General features: G+C 38.8%; 2 protein-coding genes across 6 annotated transcripts in view; one reads left to right on the plus strand and one right to left on the minus strand.

The window, feature by feature from the left end:
• The window catches only part of CSTF3 (cleavage stimulation factor subunit 3), a 69,528-nt gene extending 54,598 nt beyond the window's left edge, over window positions 1–14,930 (plus strand). Inside the window, exons 11-21 of the mRNA XM_028087682.2 lie at window positions 1,916–2,025; window positions 2,386–2,502; window positions 2,760–2,834; window positions 4,634–4,777; window positions 5,129–5,231; window positions 8,864–8,933; window positions 10,141–10,336; window positions 12,649–12,802; window positions 13,461–13,555; window positions 13,701–13,761; window positions 14,218–14,930. Coding sequence (XP_027943483.1) covers window positions 1,916–2,025; window positions 2,386–2,502; window positions 2,760–2,834; window positions 4,634–4,777; window positions 5,129–5,231; window positions 8,864–8,933; window positions 10,141–10,336; window positions 12,649–12,802; window positions 13,461–13,555; window positions 13,701–13,761; window positions 14,218–14,420 — 1,328 coding nt within the window. The 3' untranslated portion in view covers window positions 14,421–14,930. The remainder of the gene's footprint in view (window positions 1–1,915; window positions 2,026–2,385; window positions 2,503–2,759; window positions 2,835–4,633; window positions 4,778–5,128; window positions 5,232–8,863; window positions 8,934–10,140; window positions 10,337–12,648; window positions 12,803–13,460; window positions 13,556–13,700; window positions 13,762–14,217) is intronic.
• TCP11L1 (t-complex 11 like 1) overlaps window positions 14,183–18,560 on the minus strand; it is a 40,356-nt gene continuing 35,978 nt past the window's right edge. For 3 of the 5 annotated variants that reach the window (XM_028087683.2, XM_028087684.2, XM_028087688.2), the window contains one exon: window positions 16,620–16,890. In XM_028087683.2, coding sequence (XP_027943484.1) covers window positions 16,742–16,890 — 149 coding nt within the window. In that variant the 3' untranslated portion in view covers window positions 16,620–16,741. Of the gene's footprint in view, window positions 14,476–16,619; window positions 16,891–18,560 lie in introns of those variants that run through there. The other 2 variants (XM_088017954.1, XM_028087685.2) reach the window with 1 other exon arrangement.

Genomic DNA, 18,560 nt, shown 5'->3' on the forward strand with positions numbered 1-18,560 from the left:
GGATGGCTCAGTTGGTTAAGTGTCCAGGTCTTGATCTCAGGGTCATGAGTTCAAATCCCATGCTGGGCTCCACACCCAACATGGAGTCTACTTAAAAAAATATATTGTATTTTTTTATAGTTTCTTTTTTATAGTTTCCATTTCTCTGTTGAGATTCTGTGTTTATTACCATCTTTTTCTTTATATCCTTGAACATATTTATAAGAGTAGTTCCAAAGTCCTCATATGCTGATTTTCAACATGTGGGCCATCATGGAATTGGTTCCTTTTTCTCTTGACTGTGGGTCACATCTTCCTGTTTTGTCAGAGTCTAGACATTTAAAATTTTTCTTTTGGGGGCGACTGTGTAGCTCAGTCATTAAGCGTCTGCCTTTGGCTCAGGTCATGATCCCAGGGTCCTGGGATCGAGCCCTGCATCAGGCTCCCTGCTCTGTGGAAAGCCTGCTTTCCCTCTCTCACTCCCCCTGCTTGTGTTCCCTCTCTCGCTGTGTCTCTCTCTGTCAAATAAATAAATAAAAGAAAAAAAATAGTAAAATTTTCCTTTTGGACATTATACAGATGTACAAATGCTACATTGTAAAGACTGGGTTCTGTCATCTTCCTCTGAAAAATGTTGAATTTTATTTTATCATGGGGTTAAATTACTGACAGATCACCTGGACCTTGTTAGGATGGATCTGTTTTAGTTTTGCCTTTAATTTCGCGGTAAATCTCTTTGTCTTGGGACAAAGTCTTTACTCCTTAAACAGAATGGGAAGTTCAAGGTGTTTGCCCAGACCCTCTAACTTGATGAGACTCAAATTCTAAACTTGGTCTCCATTACAATGGGCAACTGCTGAGAAACCTATTCAGCTCTTTCAGCCTTCCTGCTTTGCTTTCCACTTGAGCTCTTTGTATTCTTCCCTGTGTAAGTATATTTTAGAGGCCAACTAAAGATTTGAGGGCATTTATGCTCAGATATTCAGGCTCCATCCTCGTGGCTCTCCCTTTGGGGGGGATTTTCCCCCTTAATTTTCTGCCTATTCTCATAGCTCAGAATGCCATGTTACTTTCCTCAAGCCAGTAAGACTTCAGTATTTGACTTGAGATCTAGCTATCCCAGAACTGTACACAAAGGGATGTGTCCCTGAGGGGAAAAGTCATATTAAATATGGATCTTACCCTGTGTGGTTCTGATTTTTTAAGGGCTCAATGTTCTTTGGTTTCTGTCTTGGCCTTTGGTTTCTATTGCTCAGTCTCCCATGCCTTTAGGTTTTGTTTTTTTGTGTTTTTTTTTTTTTGGTTTATGATTTTTATTTTCAGGAGAGTTAATCTTACAGAAACAACTCTGCTACTGTCAGAACTAGAATTTGGAACTTGAAACAATTCCTCAGTCTTGTCACTCTTATCTATAAGCCTTTGCAGATAGTTTTCTTTGCCTACACCATGTTCCCTGCTCCACTTACTCTCTCATCTGACCAGATTCTATTCCTTCTTCAGGTTTTGCTTTAGATGTCAGTTCCTTAGGGAAGCCTTTCTTGAGTCCCTAAACTATGCTAAGTTCTGCTGCTGCAAGTTCAAGAGTACACTGTACTTTCCTCATCATAATAGTTAGTACTTTTTATAATTGCCTTTGTGATATCTTCCCAACACAGGGCAGACTCCTTAAGTATAGGAAGTCTTAGTCACTGATACATTCAGGATCTCTCACATTCCCTAGCATATAGTTTGTGCTAAATAAATACTAATTTGATAAATGATAGATGGATGGATGGGGCTTGGGTGGGTAATGGTGCCAGAAATGACTACAGCTTTTATTTCTAATTATCATTCATTATTGACAGCCCTGTTTTAGCCTACTAAGTTTGTTGTGATGCTTGTACTGATAGTTTCATAAATATTTATTTTAATTGAATGTTGTGAATGTCTTCCCTAGTTATGTTTGCTTATGAACAGTGCCTGCTTGTACTGGGCCATCACCCTGATATTTGGTATGAAGCCGCCCAGTATCTTGAGCAGTCAAGTAAACTGCTTGCAGAAAAGGGGGTAAGTATTCCTCTCCCCACCTTTGGCCTTTTCATGGTTTTAATAGAGCAAAATTTGCTAAAAATATAACACTGAATTTTGGTAATGAACTATGGGTGTTGAAAATGTTAATCTTATGTCAATATAAAGCTTAGTGACACTGTTATATGTGGCTACCTTAGTCAGAATTAAAATATAGGGGCTGTTTTTTAATCTGTTAAAATGATGAACCATTTAGAATACTTGTATGATTCTTCTGTATGCTGTCTTTGGAATTTTTTTAGAATCCAGAAATGCATATGTGTCCATATGTATATATGTCTATTTCATTCTCTTACAGCTATATGAAAATTATTAAAGAGTGAATATTTTTTCTCCTAGGATATGAATAATGCCAAATTATTTAGTGATGAAGCTGCTAATATATATGAAAGAGCCATAAGCACTTTATTAAAGAAGAATATGCTTCTTTATTTTGCATATGCAGATTATGAAGAGGTCAGTAACAATATTTAGAACTTTCTTATAATTGGATTTTTTACAGTAGGACTAAATTTTTTTCTGGCTGCTTCTTTGCCAGGCATACTGCTTTTAGTAGAGATGATGCAAAATGAACAGTTATTAGTCCTCAGCTCATTATATATTTATGCTCAAAGCAGGTGCCATTGTGGGGTGCAGCCTCTGGATTCCTCAGAGCTCAAATCCTGCTTGTTTATGAATGTATATTTATATCCACTTCTTCTCTACCACCTTAGAGTCGCATGAAATATGAGAAAGTTCACAGTATATACAACAGACTTCTGGCAATTGAGGATATTGACCCCACCTTGGTGAGTAACATTATGTTTCCTTACCACCTTTGCGGTCAGCTTTAACAAAAATTTTTAATTTACGTACATTAAAATTCACTGGTTTTTTTGTTATAGTTCTGTGAATCTTGACCAGTAACATTGAGTCATGGGACCACCATCACAATTAAGATACAAAACACTTTAATCACCTCACAGAAATTCCCTCATGTGACCCCTTCATAGTCAATTACTGATCTGTTCTCTTCTTTGTTTTCTTACTATTTTATTTATTTTATTTTAAGTAGACTGCACACCCAGTGTGAGGCTTGAACTCACAACCCTGAGATCAAGAGTTGCATGCTCTAACAACTGAGCGAACCAGGCGCCCCCTCGATTTTTTTTTTTAAATGCAGCAGTATGGGGGCACCTGGGTGGCTCAGATGGTTAAGCGTCTGCCTTTGGCTCAAGTCATGATCTCAGTGTCCTGGGATTGAGCCCCGCATCGGGCTCCCTGCTCAGCGGAGAGCCTGCTTCTCCCTTTCCCTCTGCTGCCACTCTGCCTACTTGTGCTCTATCTCTCTGTCAGATAAATAAATAAAATCTTTAAAAATAAAAATAAAAATAAATAAATGCAGCAGTATGAAGCAGTGGTGCTTTCTTTTAACACCTTCCTTGTGATCATGGTTTAAAGCCATTTATGCCACATAATTGTTGCCTCATAAATATTTCCTTTTAAATAAATGGAAACAAGAGAAGCCAATATTCTGGGAAGGAATTGGACGGGCACTCACTTTATCCTGAATTCTGCTCCATAATAGTGGTTTTCAAAGCCCTGAGTTTCTGTGACAATGCAATGAAGCTCTCTCATCCAGAGGGGAAGTGGACAGGCGAGTGTCTGCAGCTCTAGAGCCTCTGCTTCAAGTCAAATCTATACTGCTTTTTTGTTGGTTTGTGTTGGGATTCCACTGTTCTGATTGCTTGCATTTATTCATCATTTTAAAATTCATTTAGCGAACTGCTCTGTGCACCATGCTAGATTCCAGAAGTATAATGACAAATTAGAGAAAATCCCTTTCCTCAAGGAACTCATAGTTCATTCATCCATTCATCCATCCATCTGTCAAAACTGGGTAACATAGTTTGACATCATCAAAACTGGGCAAATCAGGACTCTACTCTTAGTCCAGAAACATTTGTTTATTGAACTAATATTACATGCTTATCATGTATTGTGCACTCTGTGGTGCTGAGGATAAAATGGCTCATGAATAGTTTACCAGTAAAAGATATATTATATGGTCTTTGGAAAAACAGAGTTAGTAGGCTTTTAAAGCAATAAACCAAGCAAATGTAAAGTTAAACATATATTATTAAAGATGCTTGTATTAAATTAAATCTTGAGTTTCTAGGTGTTGGCATTTATTTATGGGATGTTTTCTAGTAGTTTTACTTTTACTCCCTCCTTAAAACTTAATTGCATATTCTGGAATTAGATAGTAGTAATGATTGTATAGCCTCATGCATATACTAAAAACCATTAAATTGTACACTTTAAAGGGTGAATATTGTGGCATTTGAATTATGTATCAATTTTTAAAAATTTATTTGCATTAAAAAAATTAATTTGCATGCATCTTTACTACCAGAAAAAATTTGCTTGTGGACTTAAATAGAGCACTATCTATAAGCTTACTTTCTGGTATCTTGGGTATTCAAAATTGTTTTCTTATACAGGAAACATACTACTGTAAGAATAAGGTGAGACTGTTTGGATGCTACAGGAATCACATTCTACCTAATCTGTAGAAAAGAAATCCTTTTTTCTTTTTTTTGCATAGGTATATATCCAATATATGAAATTTGCAAGAAGAGCAGAAGGTATCAAATCTGGAAGAATGATATTTAAAAAAGCAAGAGAAGATACCAGAACCCGCCACCATGTCTATGTTACTGCAGCACTCATGGAGTATTACTGTAGTAAGGTAAGTGCTGAAATAAAATATAAAGGTAAAATAGCTTTTTTCATCTGAGATACATTCATTAAAAGAAAGGTAGTCCTAGTTTCTGTCCTTAAGTTTTAATTGTTCTGTATCATAAAGGAAGTCTAAGTGTATCTGTGTAAAATTATATGGAGCATCATCCAAATCCCCACTGCCTGCTAATTTATGCTTTATTAAACACCTTGGTTTTTAACTCAGCAGTTTTTACTTAATATGATTTTAATTTCCATTTTAATACTTAATGTAACTTGCTTAGGTGTCACAGTTTTAATATTGTTTTGAGTATCTTGTCTGACATTTCATAGAAACCAGTACATTCCTCTCTACTTCTAGGACAAATCTGTTGCCTTTAAGATTTTTGAGCTGGGTCTAAAGAAATATGGAGACATTCCAGAATATGTCTTGGCCTATATTGACTATCTTTCTCACCTCAATGGTAAGTCAGTTGTAGATCTATAATGGTTATGTAATTAATACTAAACCATCAGTATCAATCTCTGAAAATATGTTGCTGGGTTTCTTTCTTTCTCACATGTATTCTAATTCTGTCATCACACTGGAACCAGACACTTAATAGGCACTCAAGAAATATTGGCCTAACAACCATGAATTTGTATTTGAGTAATAGTAGATGCTTTTGACTCTGAAGGATGGTCTTTAATGCCTCATCAGTGAAGTCCCATCACTAGTAGGATAAAGCCACAAATTCAGACTTGGGGAAAAAGAGTTGTTCATGCTCATCTCTGACGCCTCTGGGCAAATCATCTCTTGTTTCCTGGGTGGGGGGTGGAGGAACAGACAACAAATATCTAGCCACCAAACTCAAAGATGCCCAAGTAGTAAAGTGAAATGCTTGGAGGCTGCTGGGGAAGATTTCCAAAAGAAACGTTCTGTTTATTACCATCTTTATTTCTCTATCCTGTTGTAATAATAATGGCCATCCTTTACTAAGATCCGACCTTACACTGGGCACGGAGCTGGGGGATTTATATAACATATATATATATGTGTGTCTCATTTAGTCTAGTTACCCACAGTCTAGTACATGTAATTTCTTGACTAGAAATGATCTGGTATAAAAGTTGGTTTAAGAAAGAAATGTACAATTACGTGCCATGTAAATGAGTTAGATATCACAGCTATATATCAATGCTTTGATATTTTTATTTATTTATTTATTTATTTTAAAGATTTTATTTATTTGACAGAGAGAGACACAGCAAGAGAGGGAACACAAGCAGGGGGAATGGGAGAGGGAGAAGCAGGCTTCCCGCCAAGCAGGGAGCCCGATGTAGGGCTCGATCCCAGGACCCTGGGATCATGACCCGAGCCGAAGGCAGACGCTTAATGACTGAGCCACCCAGGCGCCCCTGAATGATATTTTTTAAAAATACAGCATTCTTTATGCCTATATAGTAGAAACAACTTAAATACGATTTGGTATTTTAGCTTAATGATTCTACACTCTGGAAGAGGACTTAACTCCAAAAAATGAGATAATGGAGCATTGAATTACAAAAAATTTTCTCTTATAGAATTAATGTTCCTTGGGCGCCTGGGTGGCTCAGTTGGTTAAGCGTCTGCCTTCGGCTCAGGTCATGATCCCAGGGTCCTTGGATCGAGCCCCATACCGGGCTCCCTGCTCCGTGGGGAGCCTCCTTCTCCCTCTGTCTCTCTTCCTGTCGCTCCCCCTGCTTGTGCTCTCTCTCGGTCAAATAAAATCTTTAAAAAAAAAAATGTTCCTTAAAAAAAAAATGTTCTCAACAATTGCAAATTATTTTAATTTTTTTTAGAATAGTTACTAGTGTATGTTTTTCCAAAAATGCAGATATCTGATATCAGCCTTATTATTGTCTTCCAAAAATCAGTGTTTACATAGTTCTTTCATTTGTTCATCCATCTACCCATCTTTTCATTTATTCAGTACCTTCGGTTACTAGAGTCTGGGAATATGAAGGCGAATAGGACTCCATTCCTATTCTCAGAGCATTCTTATGGGGGAATCAGATGTGTAAACGTAACTGCATCATCTTTTGGTGCTTAATTGTAGCATAAATTCTGGGGTTAGGTATATAATCTTGTTTCCCATTTCTCATCTGCAGTATGGTCATAAGAATGCCTCTCATAGGATTGTTGAGGATTAGATGAATTTTTGCATGGGTTTGACTTACACATGGAATGTGGTATGCATATTGTAAATGTTATTACTTAGGATGGTGGTGACAATCATGAAAAAAATGTGCTACTATAACAGAGCCTGAATGAGCTACTTTGGAAGCACAGAGAAGAGAGTACAATTTAAGTTCTAGAGCTGTGCTGTGCGGTTGTGATAGCCACTAGACCACTAAGAATTGAGCCCCTGAAATGGGGCTAGGCCAAAATGAGATGTGGTGTAAGTATAAAATACATACCAGATTTCAAAGAGTCAGTACAAAAAATAAAAAAGGTAAAAAAAAGTAAAATACCTTAATTTTCATCTAATTACATGCCAAAATAACTTAGATATCTTGGGTTAAATAAAATATATTAAAATTAATTTCACCTGTTTTTACTCTTAAATGTGGCTAGCAGAAAATTTAAATTATATATGTAGCTTGCATTGTATGTCTGTTGGACAGTGCTGTTCTAGAGGCAACATGAGATGGGTCTTGAAGGATGAACAGTAGTTAGCCAGGAAAAGATAGAGGAAAATGCATTATTCCAGGTAGAGAAGGTGGCATGTAAAGCAGTGGGAAAGTTATGTGGAATGGTAGAAAGTGTGTATGGAGCAAAGCCTGGGTTAAAACAAAAAGAATAAAATACAAGATTTACTTATTTTTTAAAGTATGGTATGTTAAGTTTAAGATGAAAGCCTTGAATATGGTGCCATCTTCTTAGGTTCAACACATTTAATCTCTTGGTTTTACTTTGTGTATGAACATGTAGTAAACACTGAATAACTACCCTGAGGCAATAAAAACCAAGACTCTGCTGGATTTTTTAAAAAACAACTTTATTAAGGTATAGTTTATATACCATAAATGCCCCCATTTAAAATATCCAGTTCAATGATTGTTAGTAAATGTATTGCAGGATTCTTGAATTTTAATAGATCCCTTAGGAAGAAGTGTTATTTTCCCACTTCCAGCTACAGAGGACCTCCCAATACTTAAATTTTAATTGTACCTATACAAGAATTTAAAGTAGTTATATAGAGAGTAGTCCTAGTGCTGCAAAATAAGAAAATCGCCTATATATAAATTTGAGCTTGCCATCCATCACATTCCAGATATCTAAAAAATATCAATCGTGACACAATGGAAGCAGATATATAATTTTTATTATATTTAAAAGGTCAGTGGGGGGCGCCTGGGTGGCTCAGTCGGTTAAGAGGCTGCCTTCAGCTCAGGCCATGATCCCGGGGTCCTGGGATTGAGCCTCACATTGGGCTCCCTGCTCAGCAGGAGCCTGCTTCTCCCTTTGCCTCTCACCCTGCTCACGCTCTCCTTCTCTCTCAAATAAATAAATAAAATCTTAAAAAAAAAAAATCAAAAAGGCCAGTGGATACCTCGCTCAGATATCACAGTTATAAATGGCCTGACATAAATGCAGTATATGCAGGAGGAGGGCTGAACTACAGGTAAAAAGACCTGGCTTCTAGTTCCTGCTGTTACTCAGTAACAGTGAGCCAGATCAACTCAATAATTTTTTGTTTGGTTTTATTGTTGCTGTTGTTTTGGGTTATTTAAGATTTTGTCAGAGAGATCGAAAGAGCACAAGCAGGGGGAGCAGCAGAGGGAGAGGGAGAAGCAGGCTCTCCGTGGAGCAGGGAGCCCGATATGGGGCTTGATCCCAGGACCCTGGGATCATGACCTGAGCCCAAGGCAGACGCTTAATGGACTGGTCCACATAGGCATCCCCAACTCAATTGTTTTGAATCCCAGGTTAACTCATCTATAAAAACTAGGGAAATAGTTACCTTTTTGCAGAGGATTTTTCTGAGAATTAAACGAGATGATGCATGTGTAAATACACGGTTGATTGTAAAATGTAATTTTTCAATATTTAAAATCTTTTTATATATCCTAGAGGACAATAATACCCGAGTTTTGTTTGAACGAGTCTTAACCTCTGGAAGCCTTCCTCCTGAGAAGTCTGGGTAAGCTGTTGGGAAAACTTGTTGGTTGGGTTCCGATGGCAGCTTTAACACTTGAATTGTGATCTGTGGATGAACGTTTGTTTATAAGTTTCAGGAGAAATTTCCCTTCTCTCTTGAAGCTTAATTTACAAATACCTGCCTGTTTAAAATTTTTAAAAAGAATGTATACTGAGAATTGTTTTGAGAGATGTGTTAGCCATTTATTGTTAAATATTTCAATATATCTTCCTAGTTTACCATGCCCTAGAAATTGATATGAACAAATACAAGTTCTGAAAGGTTTACCTTACTCGAGGGCAAAAACTCTTAAATATTGAAAGTTTGTTTGACATATTATATCCCTGGTTTATGCTTTTGACTGTCAGTTTTATCAAACAAAGGAACATGGTATAGTGGTAGAGTGGAAATAGTAAGGCTTTGGAGTCTTGGGTTCAATTTCCAGCTCAGCTGATTAGATTATACCCTGGATACATTTCATAACCTTCCCAAACCTTATCTCATCGACTAATAGTAATATCTGCCACTGTAGGCTTTTTGTGATAGTCCTATTCCTGGTATGCAGTAGGCATTCTGTGTGTTACTTTAATACAAAGGTGTTTAGTGACATTTAAGTAGAGTCTCAGAAAATTAATTTTGGCTGTTACAACAGTTCTTAGACACAAATATGTCCCAAATAATCCATGTTAATAAGAAAAAAAAATCATATTAGGTTTTAGAATATATTTTTATTCATACATTGAGTGAAGAATGTATTCTACATAATAATTCATGCCCCTAAACAAAATGGTGAAGCCACATTATTCAGGAGAAACTGGACGTCTGGGTATGTTCCTTTTCAGCTCTTCCACCTAGAGTTTACCTGTCTCTTAACACAAGGGGATAGGAAGATGTGCTAAATAAATAAAATCTCAAAAAGAGGCGTAAATACACAGGAGTGCAGGTTGAAGTATTAGATCTATAACTTACTTTCAAATACTTAAGCAAAAGCAAGATGAGGCAAATATGGCAAAATATTAACAATGATTAAATCTAGGTAATGATGATGATCTATAGGTATTTGCTACTGTCCTGTAGTCTGGAAATCTTAATTAAAAAAAGAGCTTTTTCTAACTAAAAAAGGGGAGGAGGGAACTTCAGGCTTTTTTTTTGTAAATGTACTCCCTCTTCCAAACCCAGAATAATTAAGTACTGATTGTATTTATTACAGAGAAATCTGGGCCCGATTTCTAGCTTTCGAAAGTAACATTGGTGATCTAGCTAGCATACTCAAAGTGGAGAAAAGACGGTTTACAGCATTCAAAGAAGAGTATGAAGGCAAAGAAACAGCTCTATTGGTGGACAGATATAAGTTCATGGACTTATATCCTTGCTCGGCAAGTGAACTAAAAGCGCTTGGTTATAAGGTATGTACTTAGGATCAAGAGGTGTGTAGTGTCCCTACTTTTCCTGTGTTTTAGAATAGTTTATGGATACACATCCCTCTAAAGCAAATTCTGAAACAGAAATTAGTTTTAGAATAGATTTTCAGAAAACAGGAAAAAAGTTCAGGGATTTTCCTTGTTTATGTAACATTGAGTATCAAAAGTACTGAACAAAATGAGAGAGATTTAACACTTTCAGCCTTCCCCTGAAATTGCCAATGCCCTGTATCTTGTCTGGTGGGCACATGAAGGAAGAAAAAATGTAATTTTAGGTATTACGTTTTTTCTAATAGTTCTTAAAACTCATGAACGTGTTTTGACAGATCTTAAACCAAATGTAGCTCCTGTAGGTATAATGAAGAAACCTCACAGCTTGTTAAGCAGTCCATAAAGTTCCTGAAGGGATTTGTATCTTAACACAGTACTTCAGGGGGCTCTTGAGGAAATGAGCTTATCTGGGAATGGAACTCCTCTATATAGACAACTGTATCCTAAGAAATCTGGCCCCTGAACCTGTTCAGGCCAGGGGGAAAGATTAATGTTCATGCAGCTCCAGAAATAGCCCTTGCTGAGAAAAACATTGTTCTATCATTTCTTGATTTTTTTTTTCCTGTGTCATGAAAACAAAGACCAAGATAGAAATCCAAAGGGAAGCGAATACCCACAAGATCCTAGATTGGGTCCCTTTAAGCCAACCAGCATTAGGATGCTCTTGACCATCATTCTCTTCAGCAGTGTCTTTGGGCCTGCGTCTTGCTGGTCTGGTGTGTGAACCAAATTTACATGTTTGGAGAAAATGACCCATAATTGAGCTTCAGACCTTTTCGCTGATGGAAGCCCCAGTTCCATGCCAGTCCCATCTTCCTATTCTGTAACTAGGGGTGACTGCTCAGGGGTCAGAAAGGTCAGCTTCTAGTTTAACTTCTCAAGGAAAAGCAAAAGATCTTTAAGACCACTATGTGAAGTTAGCAAGGACTATTTCAACTTCGTCAAGATGAAAATGGAAATTAATGAAAATAGAGCTCTTACTATTTCCAAGTTGAACTATTTTTAAGATTTATTTATTTATTTGAGAGAGAGAGAGAGAGAGCACATGAGAGGGGGGAGGGTCAGAGGGAGAAGCAGACTCCCTGCTGAGTAGGGAGCCTGATGCGGGACTTGATCCCGGGACTCCAGGATCATGACCTGAGCCAAAGGCAGTCGCTTAACCAACTGAGCCACCCAGACACCCAAGTTGAACTAGTTCTTCAATATGAATTCTCCATCTTCTATTTCTATTTCAACTCTTTCATTTTGGGGGAGAAGGATTAAATATACTCCCATGTGTACATAATGTGATAAGGGAAGAGAAAAAAGCCATTCCCAATGGGCCTACTCACTGAGATTTGCCACCAACTGCATATGAGCAAATTTTGAGAAAGTGAAATGTTCTTCTATGTCGATGATGGCAAAGGGGGCTCTTTTGGTTCCGGACGGGCAGGCTGACACCAGCACCTGCAGCACAAGAACTTCTCTGGGGAGGGGCCCCATTAATAGGTGGCCATATTGTCTCTTTTGACCGGTCTTGGAGAACTGTTCTCAGCCCTGGTGGGTCACTGCTGATAAACTAAAAAGAGAGTGGTGGGTGGGTTTGTGGTCAGAGGCTGGTGCTTCCAGTCCTTTCTCTACTTTTTAGCTCTATGACCTTGGAAATATTAGAACCTTTTCGAGCTTCAGTTCCTTCTATAAAATGGAGAGGTTACTATTTATTTGCCTCATCAAAGAGGGAATAAATGGTGAAAACTGGACAAAGGGTGGCTGCTCAATATAGATCCTTTCTTCCCTGTAACTATGTTGGGGATAATTTTTTATTTCATTAACAAAATTGTATTAAAGTGATTATTTTAGTTTTCATGAAGTAGGGCTTCACTTAAATTGATATTGTTCTAGTGGAAGGGAAGGGTCAGAAAAATATCTAAAATTGTAGATTTTCTCACAAATTGCCCCACTCGCTACCTGGTGCCCAGTCAGGTGTTTATTCAAAAAAGCCTGCAAATGTCCTACCCAGCAGCACTGAGTCAAACAATTCCTGCAGGGTTAGGGTAAGGTTATGAAACACCACATCTCCAGAGCCTTGGTAGCTTTCCTTGTTGAGTGTTTAACAGTCTTTACCGTCACATTCTAACTTATCCCTCTCAGTTCTCTGTCTGTGGTCTTAACCCAGTTATTCAGTGTATCCTCAAGATTGTAGAATTGCACAATTATACTTCAAGTCCCTTTTTCAGGTTTAGGATTCTTCTGTTCTGCATTTTCAGGATGTCTCCCGTGCTAAGCTAGCAGCTATAATTCCAGACCCAGTTGTAGCTCCTTCTATAGTGCCTGTTCTGAAAGATGAAGTGGATAGAAAACCAGAATACCCTAAACCAGACACTCAGCAGATGATTCCATTTCAGCCACGACATTTAGCACGTAAGCCATGACTTTAGATCCAGTACTGAGACCTCTGTTTGTTGATTTAAATCCAGAGGTGGGGGGGAGTGATGTGACCTTTCCCTTGCAGGTTAATTATTAGACTCAGGGTCACTATGACAAGTGACTTGGCTGTAATCTTTGAAGCAAGAGGAGTTAAGAATGTCTTTAAAAACAAAAATACCCTTAACGATCCAGATTCTAGTAACCCGTTTGGGCAGAAATGCTGCTCCATACAAATTACCTGTACAACTGGACACTCACTTCGGTGACGCTGTTTGGTATTATTTACACTTACTAATGGGTAGCGGCCCTTCTAGATCCTATTTGAACAAGGCCCTTATGATTAAACATGCTGTTGAGTAACTGACTTTAAAAAGGATTGCCGAACACATGATTTATGAGGCTTAGAAATGGTGTTTGACAAAAACTGAAGTTCTGCCACTGGGTTGTTTACTTTTCTGCCTCCCAGCGGCCATGGGGGTGAGACGGGCCTGTCTCCTCCACTTTAGTTGGCCAAACATGTATAGCAGTAAAAGCAAGTTAAAATGTCCAGAACAAAGCAACACTTAGAACTCTCTATATAAACTACTTCTATTTTAGCTCTGTCTAGAAATTCTTCCATCCTGTCTGATCCCCCCTTCTCCTTGTGTCACAGCACCCGGCTTACACCCTGTTCCTGGGGGTGTGTTCCCAGTGCCACCTGCAGCCGTCGTTCTAATGAAACTCCTCCCTCCTCCCATCTGCTTCCAGGTTTGTTTACTCTTATTTTCTTGATAATACTTGCTCTATGGGTTATAATAATCATGCGCTTTTTCGTGTCTCACGGAAAATGTAAAGTAGTGCGATTTTAACTTGTCAGATTATTGGAGATTAAAATTTATTTGTGTCAAAATAGGGTCCTTTTGTACAAGTGGATGAACTGATGGAAATTTTCCGAAGATGCAAGATACCAAATAGTAAGTGACGAAAGCCCCGCTTTAGGGCCGAATTCACGTGGTCTCCTAGGCAGGTGATTGTTATTCTTTGCCACTGAAGTTCCCAAATCCAGCTAGCCATCTTGCAGTACAATGAAACCTCAGAGCAGTCAAACCCTCTTTGGTACAGAGAGGCTAGTTCACATTCTAATGCCACTGAGTAAAACATCACAAAAGCGGATCTTTTCTATCATGGGAACACGAACTAGGACACTGGGCTTCTGAAAGTCATTTTAAGAGCCACTTTGATCTTTTCCTTTAATTATGTAGTATCACTCGTGCCCTCCCTTGCTCTGCCAATAGTAGGCTCTGCAGTCAACCACAAAGTGTCCCTAGTAGCGCGTGCAGTCTCTCTCCCCGGGGCAGACCCTGCAGCCCCCCCCCCCGCCCCAGGCCTCCCCCCACCAACAGTCCTTCCTTTCTGTGTGGTTTGCGCAGCTGTTGAGGAAGCTGTGCGGATCATCACAGGCGGCGCCCCGGAGCTGGCCGTTGAGGGCAACGGCCCAGTGGAGAGCAACGCCGTACTCACCAAGGCGGTCAAGAGGCCCAACGAGGATTCCGATGATGATGAAGAAAAGGGAGCTGTCGTTCCCCCCGTTCATGACATCTACAGAGCGCGGCAGCAGAAGCGAATTCGGTGAAGCGGGCCTTGGCCGGCCTCTGGAAGAAAACTCCTCCAGGATTCCGTTCTTGCCTCTTAAGTCATATGTTTAAAAGAGACAATGCTTTGTTACAAGGTTCTTGGAAACAAAGTTGTATTGTCATTGGTGCCTCTATCATATGGTTCTTGAGAAAAAAACAACCAACCTGTGTGAATTTTAGAACATGGAACAGACCTGTGCTCTAAGCAAAACTAGGTTTTCAAAAATGTGAGAACAGCACAAAATGGCAGAACCACGTTTTGTTCCCTCTTCAAGGGGGTCTTGTATGTGCCGCTTGAAGATTTGTGAGTTTTCAACAGTTTTATTTTAAAAACTGGATGGCTTATGATTGTAAAGCATTTTATCACATTTTCTGAAAAAGTTCTCAGTTTGCTTATGTAGAGTCCTGCCTTATTGTTTGTTTTTATTTATGGCAGAATGTATGGAATCGGTTTTGTAGTTTAAAATTTTAAAACAATCCTTTAAAAAAATAAAAGGATCTCAAAAATGTCATGCCTCCTGCTGCTTCCATTCAGAATTTATTTAAAATAGCTACTTACTTTATTCAGCCAATACCATTTAAAAATAAATGCCAATTCAAATAAGTCATTTCGTATTTACTCCATGTATACTTACCTACTTGCCCTCTCCTGCTCTCAGTACAAACTGAAAACATATATTGTTCTGAAGGCGATATAAACAGAAACCCACCTTGATGAAAAGTGCCACTGAGCAGCCACTGTGTATTATAAGTGTTCCTACTGCATTTATTTCTAAGATGTTTTTCCCCTGAATGTTATTTGATCTTTAAACACAAAAAGGATTGTTGGGAGAAACCATTTTCTAATGTTCTGCTATAGATATTATATGAATTTTTAGATTTTAACATGATTCTGAGTATTTGATCATTCCTTTTGTAGACACAGTTGATCAAGTAGCATGATGTTAGAAATCTGCACTTTTGGAACTCTAATGTGCAGACACTCACAGCCAGTCCCACTTGTCCAGGAACTCTCCTATATCCGTAGTGCCAGACTCAGAAATTTTCAAAAGGTATCCATATTTTTCCTTCTTATAAAAGCAATGACATTTTCTAGAGAATTCTAGAACCAGGTAAGATGTAAGGACTCTTAAGTCCTTCCTGAACAACATCAGTCAAACTCTAGCCTTTAGCACTGAATTTCAAGTAAGAGGTTTTATCTATGCTGCCACATCTCGTAAAGTAAAAGGTTGTAGCTACCTAGTAAATGCAAAACTCAACAACCAAATTTGTACATTAGAAAAGAATGAAAAATACTTTTGTCAGCATATTAATCTTGGTCAATAATTATGAATTTATTTGGTAATTTTATAACCCTCTACTGGCCTGTGCTTAGCATGTAAAACCAAGCGTTTATACGACAGTAAAAACGTATTTACCATGTTCATAAATTTTTTACATTTCAGTTCCCAAACTTCATTAATGTCGGTAGTCCTCTTACCTGACACTCAGCAAATGAAGTTCTATTTATTATTTTTTTAAGTGAAGTTCTATTGAATAAAAAATTCAGAAGTCCTGACAGATCATTTATACGAAGTAACAAAACAGATACCATGTTCCTGGTCTAAGTAAAATCTTACATGTTCAACAAAAGGGTCAGCTTACCAAGCTTTGGGAATAAAAGTCAAGAAAAAATTCATCCATTTTCTAAATTTTCCTCCCTGAGCCCTGACCAGAGTTCTGCTTTTAGCACGACGAAGACAGCACTTCAGAAAGCAGAGGTGGCAGGAATGAAAACGGCAGAAATGAAGGAGCTTCTTCAACTTTGGGGCTGCTCTTGAAGTCAGAAGTTACTCTCACACCCTTCTCGGTGTTTAGTTCAGATAAAATGTAAAAATGGTGAACTGTGACTAGTGCTACTAATTCCAGACACATGTGATTTCAAACCTAAACCAGGCCTACACGAGTCCTGGTTCTTAGGTTCCGAAGGCAATATAAACAGAAACCCCCAGCAGGGCCAGGTGCAACTAAATCCTGCCCGTTTAGGTTCCAGACACTTACTTTCCAGGGCTCTAGCTATTTCGGAAAGGATCAGTGAGCATTTGACAGATTAAAAGAGCTTATTGAGCTTACAGAGTATCTCCTCCGTTCCATGAAGTTGTTTTGAGCACTAGGAACAAAACAGTTACAGAATACAAAATCCAATATAAAGACACAAGTGCAAACATCACTGTGGTTCTTTATTTAGATTATGTTTTCAATGAGATAAGTGCCTTTAAATAGGAGGTTCATAGCCCATCATCTGCTGTCCTTCATTTGTTCACTCATGCATTCAATTGGTTCAAATAATACCGAGGTGAGGTGGGGAGGAATCCGCGGGGTGGCGGTGGAAGCAGGGAGAGGAGCGAAGGGAAGTCCGCTGCTTTAGTACAGAAGAGATGACAGAAGAAGGTACGCGTCCCAGGACAGGAGGGAACCCTTCCGTGCAGCCTGTGGGATACGCTGGCTGAGGGAGGCTGGGCACAGACACAGGTCTACCTCTATGGGGAGAGGGTTATATGCGCTCCTCCTAGTTATAGTCCTTTCCCATGTACAAAGCATTCTAATAACCCATTATCAAAGGTAATCCTCACGGCAAGTGTCAATGAGTCGTTTCCCCATTTTACAGATGAAAATGCTGGGGCCCAAGGGACAATGACTGGCCCAATATCGCACAACCAGTGAGAAGGCAAGAGAGGAAGGACTCCAACCCAGACCGTCCTCTAAGTTGGGAGCTCTGTGCATGATCCTACTGCAGTGTACTTAAGTTACTCAAATGAGACACATCACAGAATGTCAGGGTTGGAAAGCAGTTCAAAGATCAAGTCAAGTCCTTTCATGTTACATGTGCTGGAAATAGGTCCTGATTTGCCCCAGTTAGTATGTAACAGAAATGGGGTCAGAACTCTGGTTTCCTGACAGCTCCCAGTCTTTCCACTCTACCACCTGGCCTCAAAATGAAAATTAATACAATCGATCTACACAGAAACCAGAGCATGCCAAAAGGCACTGGAAATCAAACAGCAAACACCTATTCATTCCCTTTGTAACTCAGCAGGAAAGGTGGTGCGGCAACACCTCTTTATTCCCAGGAATCTTAGGGTTTTAGAGAGATGAACAGAGGCACCTCCACAAAAACAGAACTGCTAAATACTCCATTAATTGTCAGCCAGTGTGTGCACATTATATCCCTGCTATGTCAGACTTATTCATAACTTTTCTTCAGAGAAAAACTCTTAAGCACCTGCCTACTGCACTTAGTCGGTAAGACATCCTTACCTGAAGTATATTTATAGTCGGGCTATATGGTTACATAAACAATCGCATGGTACACCTTTGCTTTAAACATAATGATATTTTCAAAAAAATTCTAGGCTGAGAATCCATCCACCCAACCAAGAGCTGACAAAGTAGCAGTTCCTGCTCTGGACATTCATTCATTCGTGAGGCCATCAGATAAATCGATCGAACACACCTGCTATGATGGACCAAACTCTCAAGGCGCTCAGTTCTAGCCACAGTAAAGTACTACCGCCAAATAAACCTAGCACTTCCCTAAAAGACGCTTGTTTCCACAAACCTGTTAGATGGAAAATCATGTCAAATCCAATCAGAATGCATTATATAAAACCAGGTCAATTCTGAAGCATAATTTCTGCTCCAAAGGATACATATCTTGGAGGGAGAGCTGGGGTGGGGGGGAGATTACAAGGAGATGCTCAACAAATATTTCCTGAGTGACTAAATGATTTTTCCTGGCCTTTAGTGATAATCCTATGAGATTCCAAGAAGAAAGTAGCTCACTTATCTTCAAAGAACAACAACACAATTCAGTATGAATATTATGATTCTGAACTTTGCCTCCTTCATTCTTGGCTTTGCCACTTGGAGAACTCCACCAGTGGACACTGGGGGGGAGTACGGAGTGGGGGCATTAGAGTCTGTGTGGGTCCCTGTAAAACATGCATCAAGATTTCAGATGGTACAAACTTAACTCTGAATTTAGGAACCCACGAGGGGGGAAAAAAAAAAGTCAAATCTTGTAAAAAGCTAACCCTTAGAAAAGAAAGCAAAAAAAAGAATTAAAATTTAGGAAGAGTGACTACAGGAAGTGCTGATCC

The sequence above is a fragment of the Eumetopias jubatus genome, unplaced genomic scaffold (genome assembly GCF_037043125.1).
Source record: "Eumetopias jubatus isolate StellerSeaLion01/CBP00866 unplaced genomic scaffold, mEumJub1_p1.0 scaffold_13, whole genome shotgun sequence".
NCBI classification, from domain to species: Eukaryota; Metazoa; Chordata; class Mammalia; order Carnivora; family Otariidae; genus Eumetopias; species Eumetopias jubatus.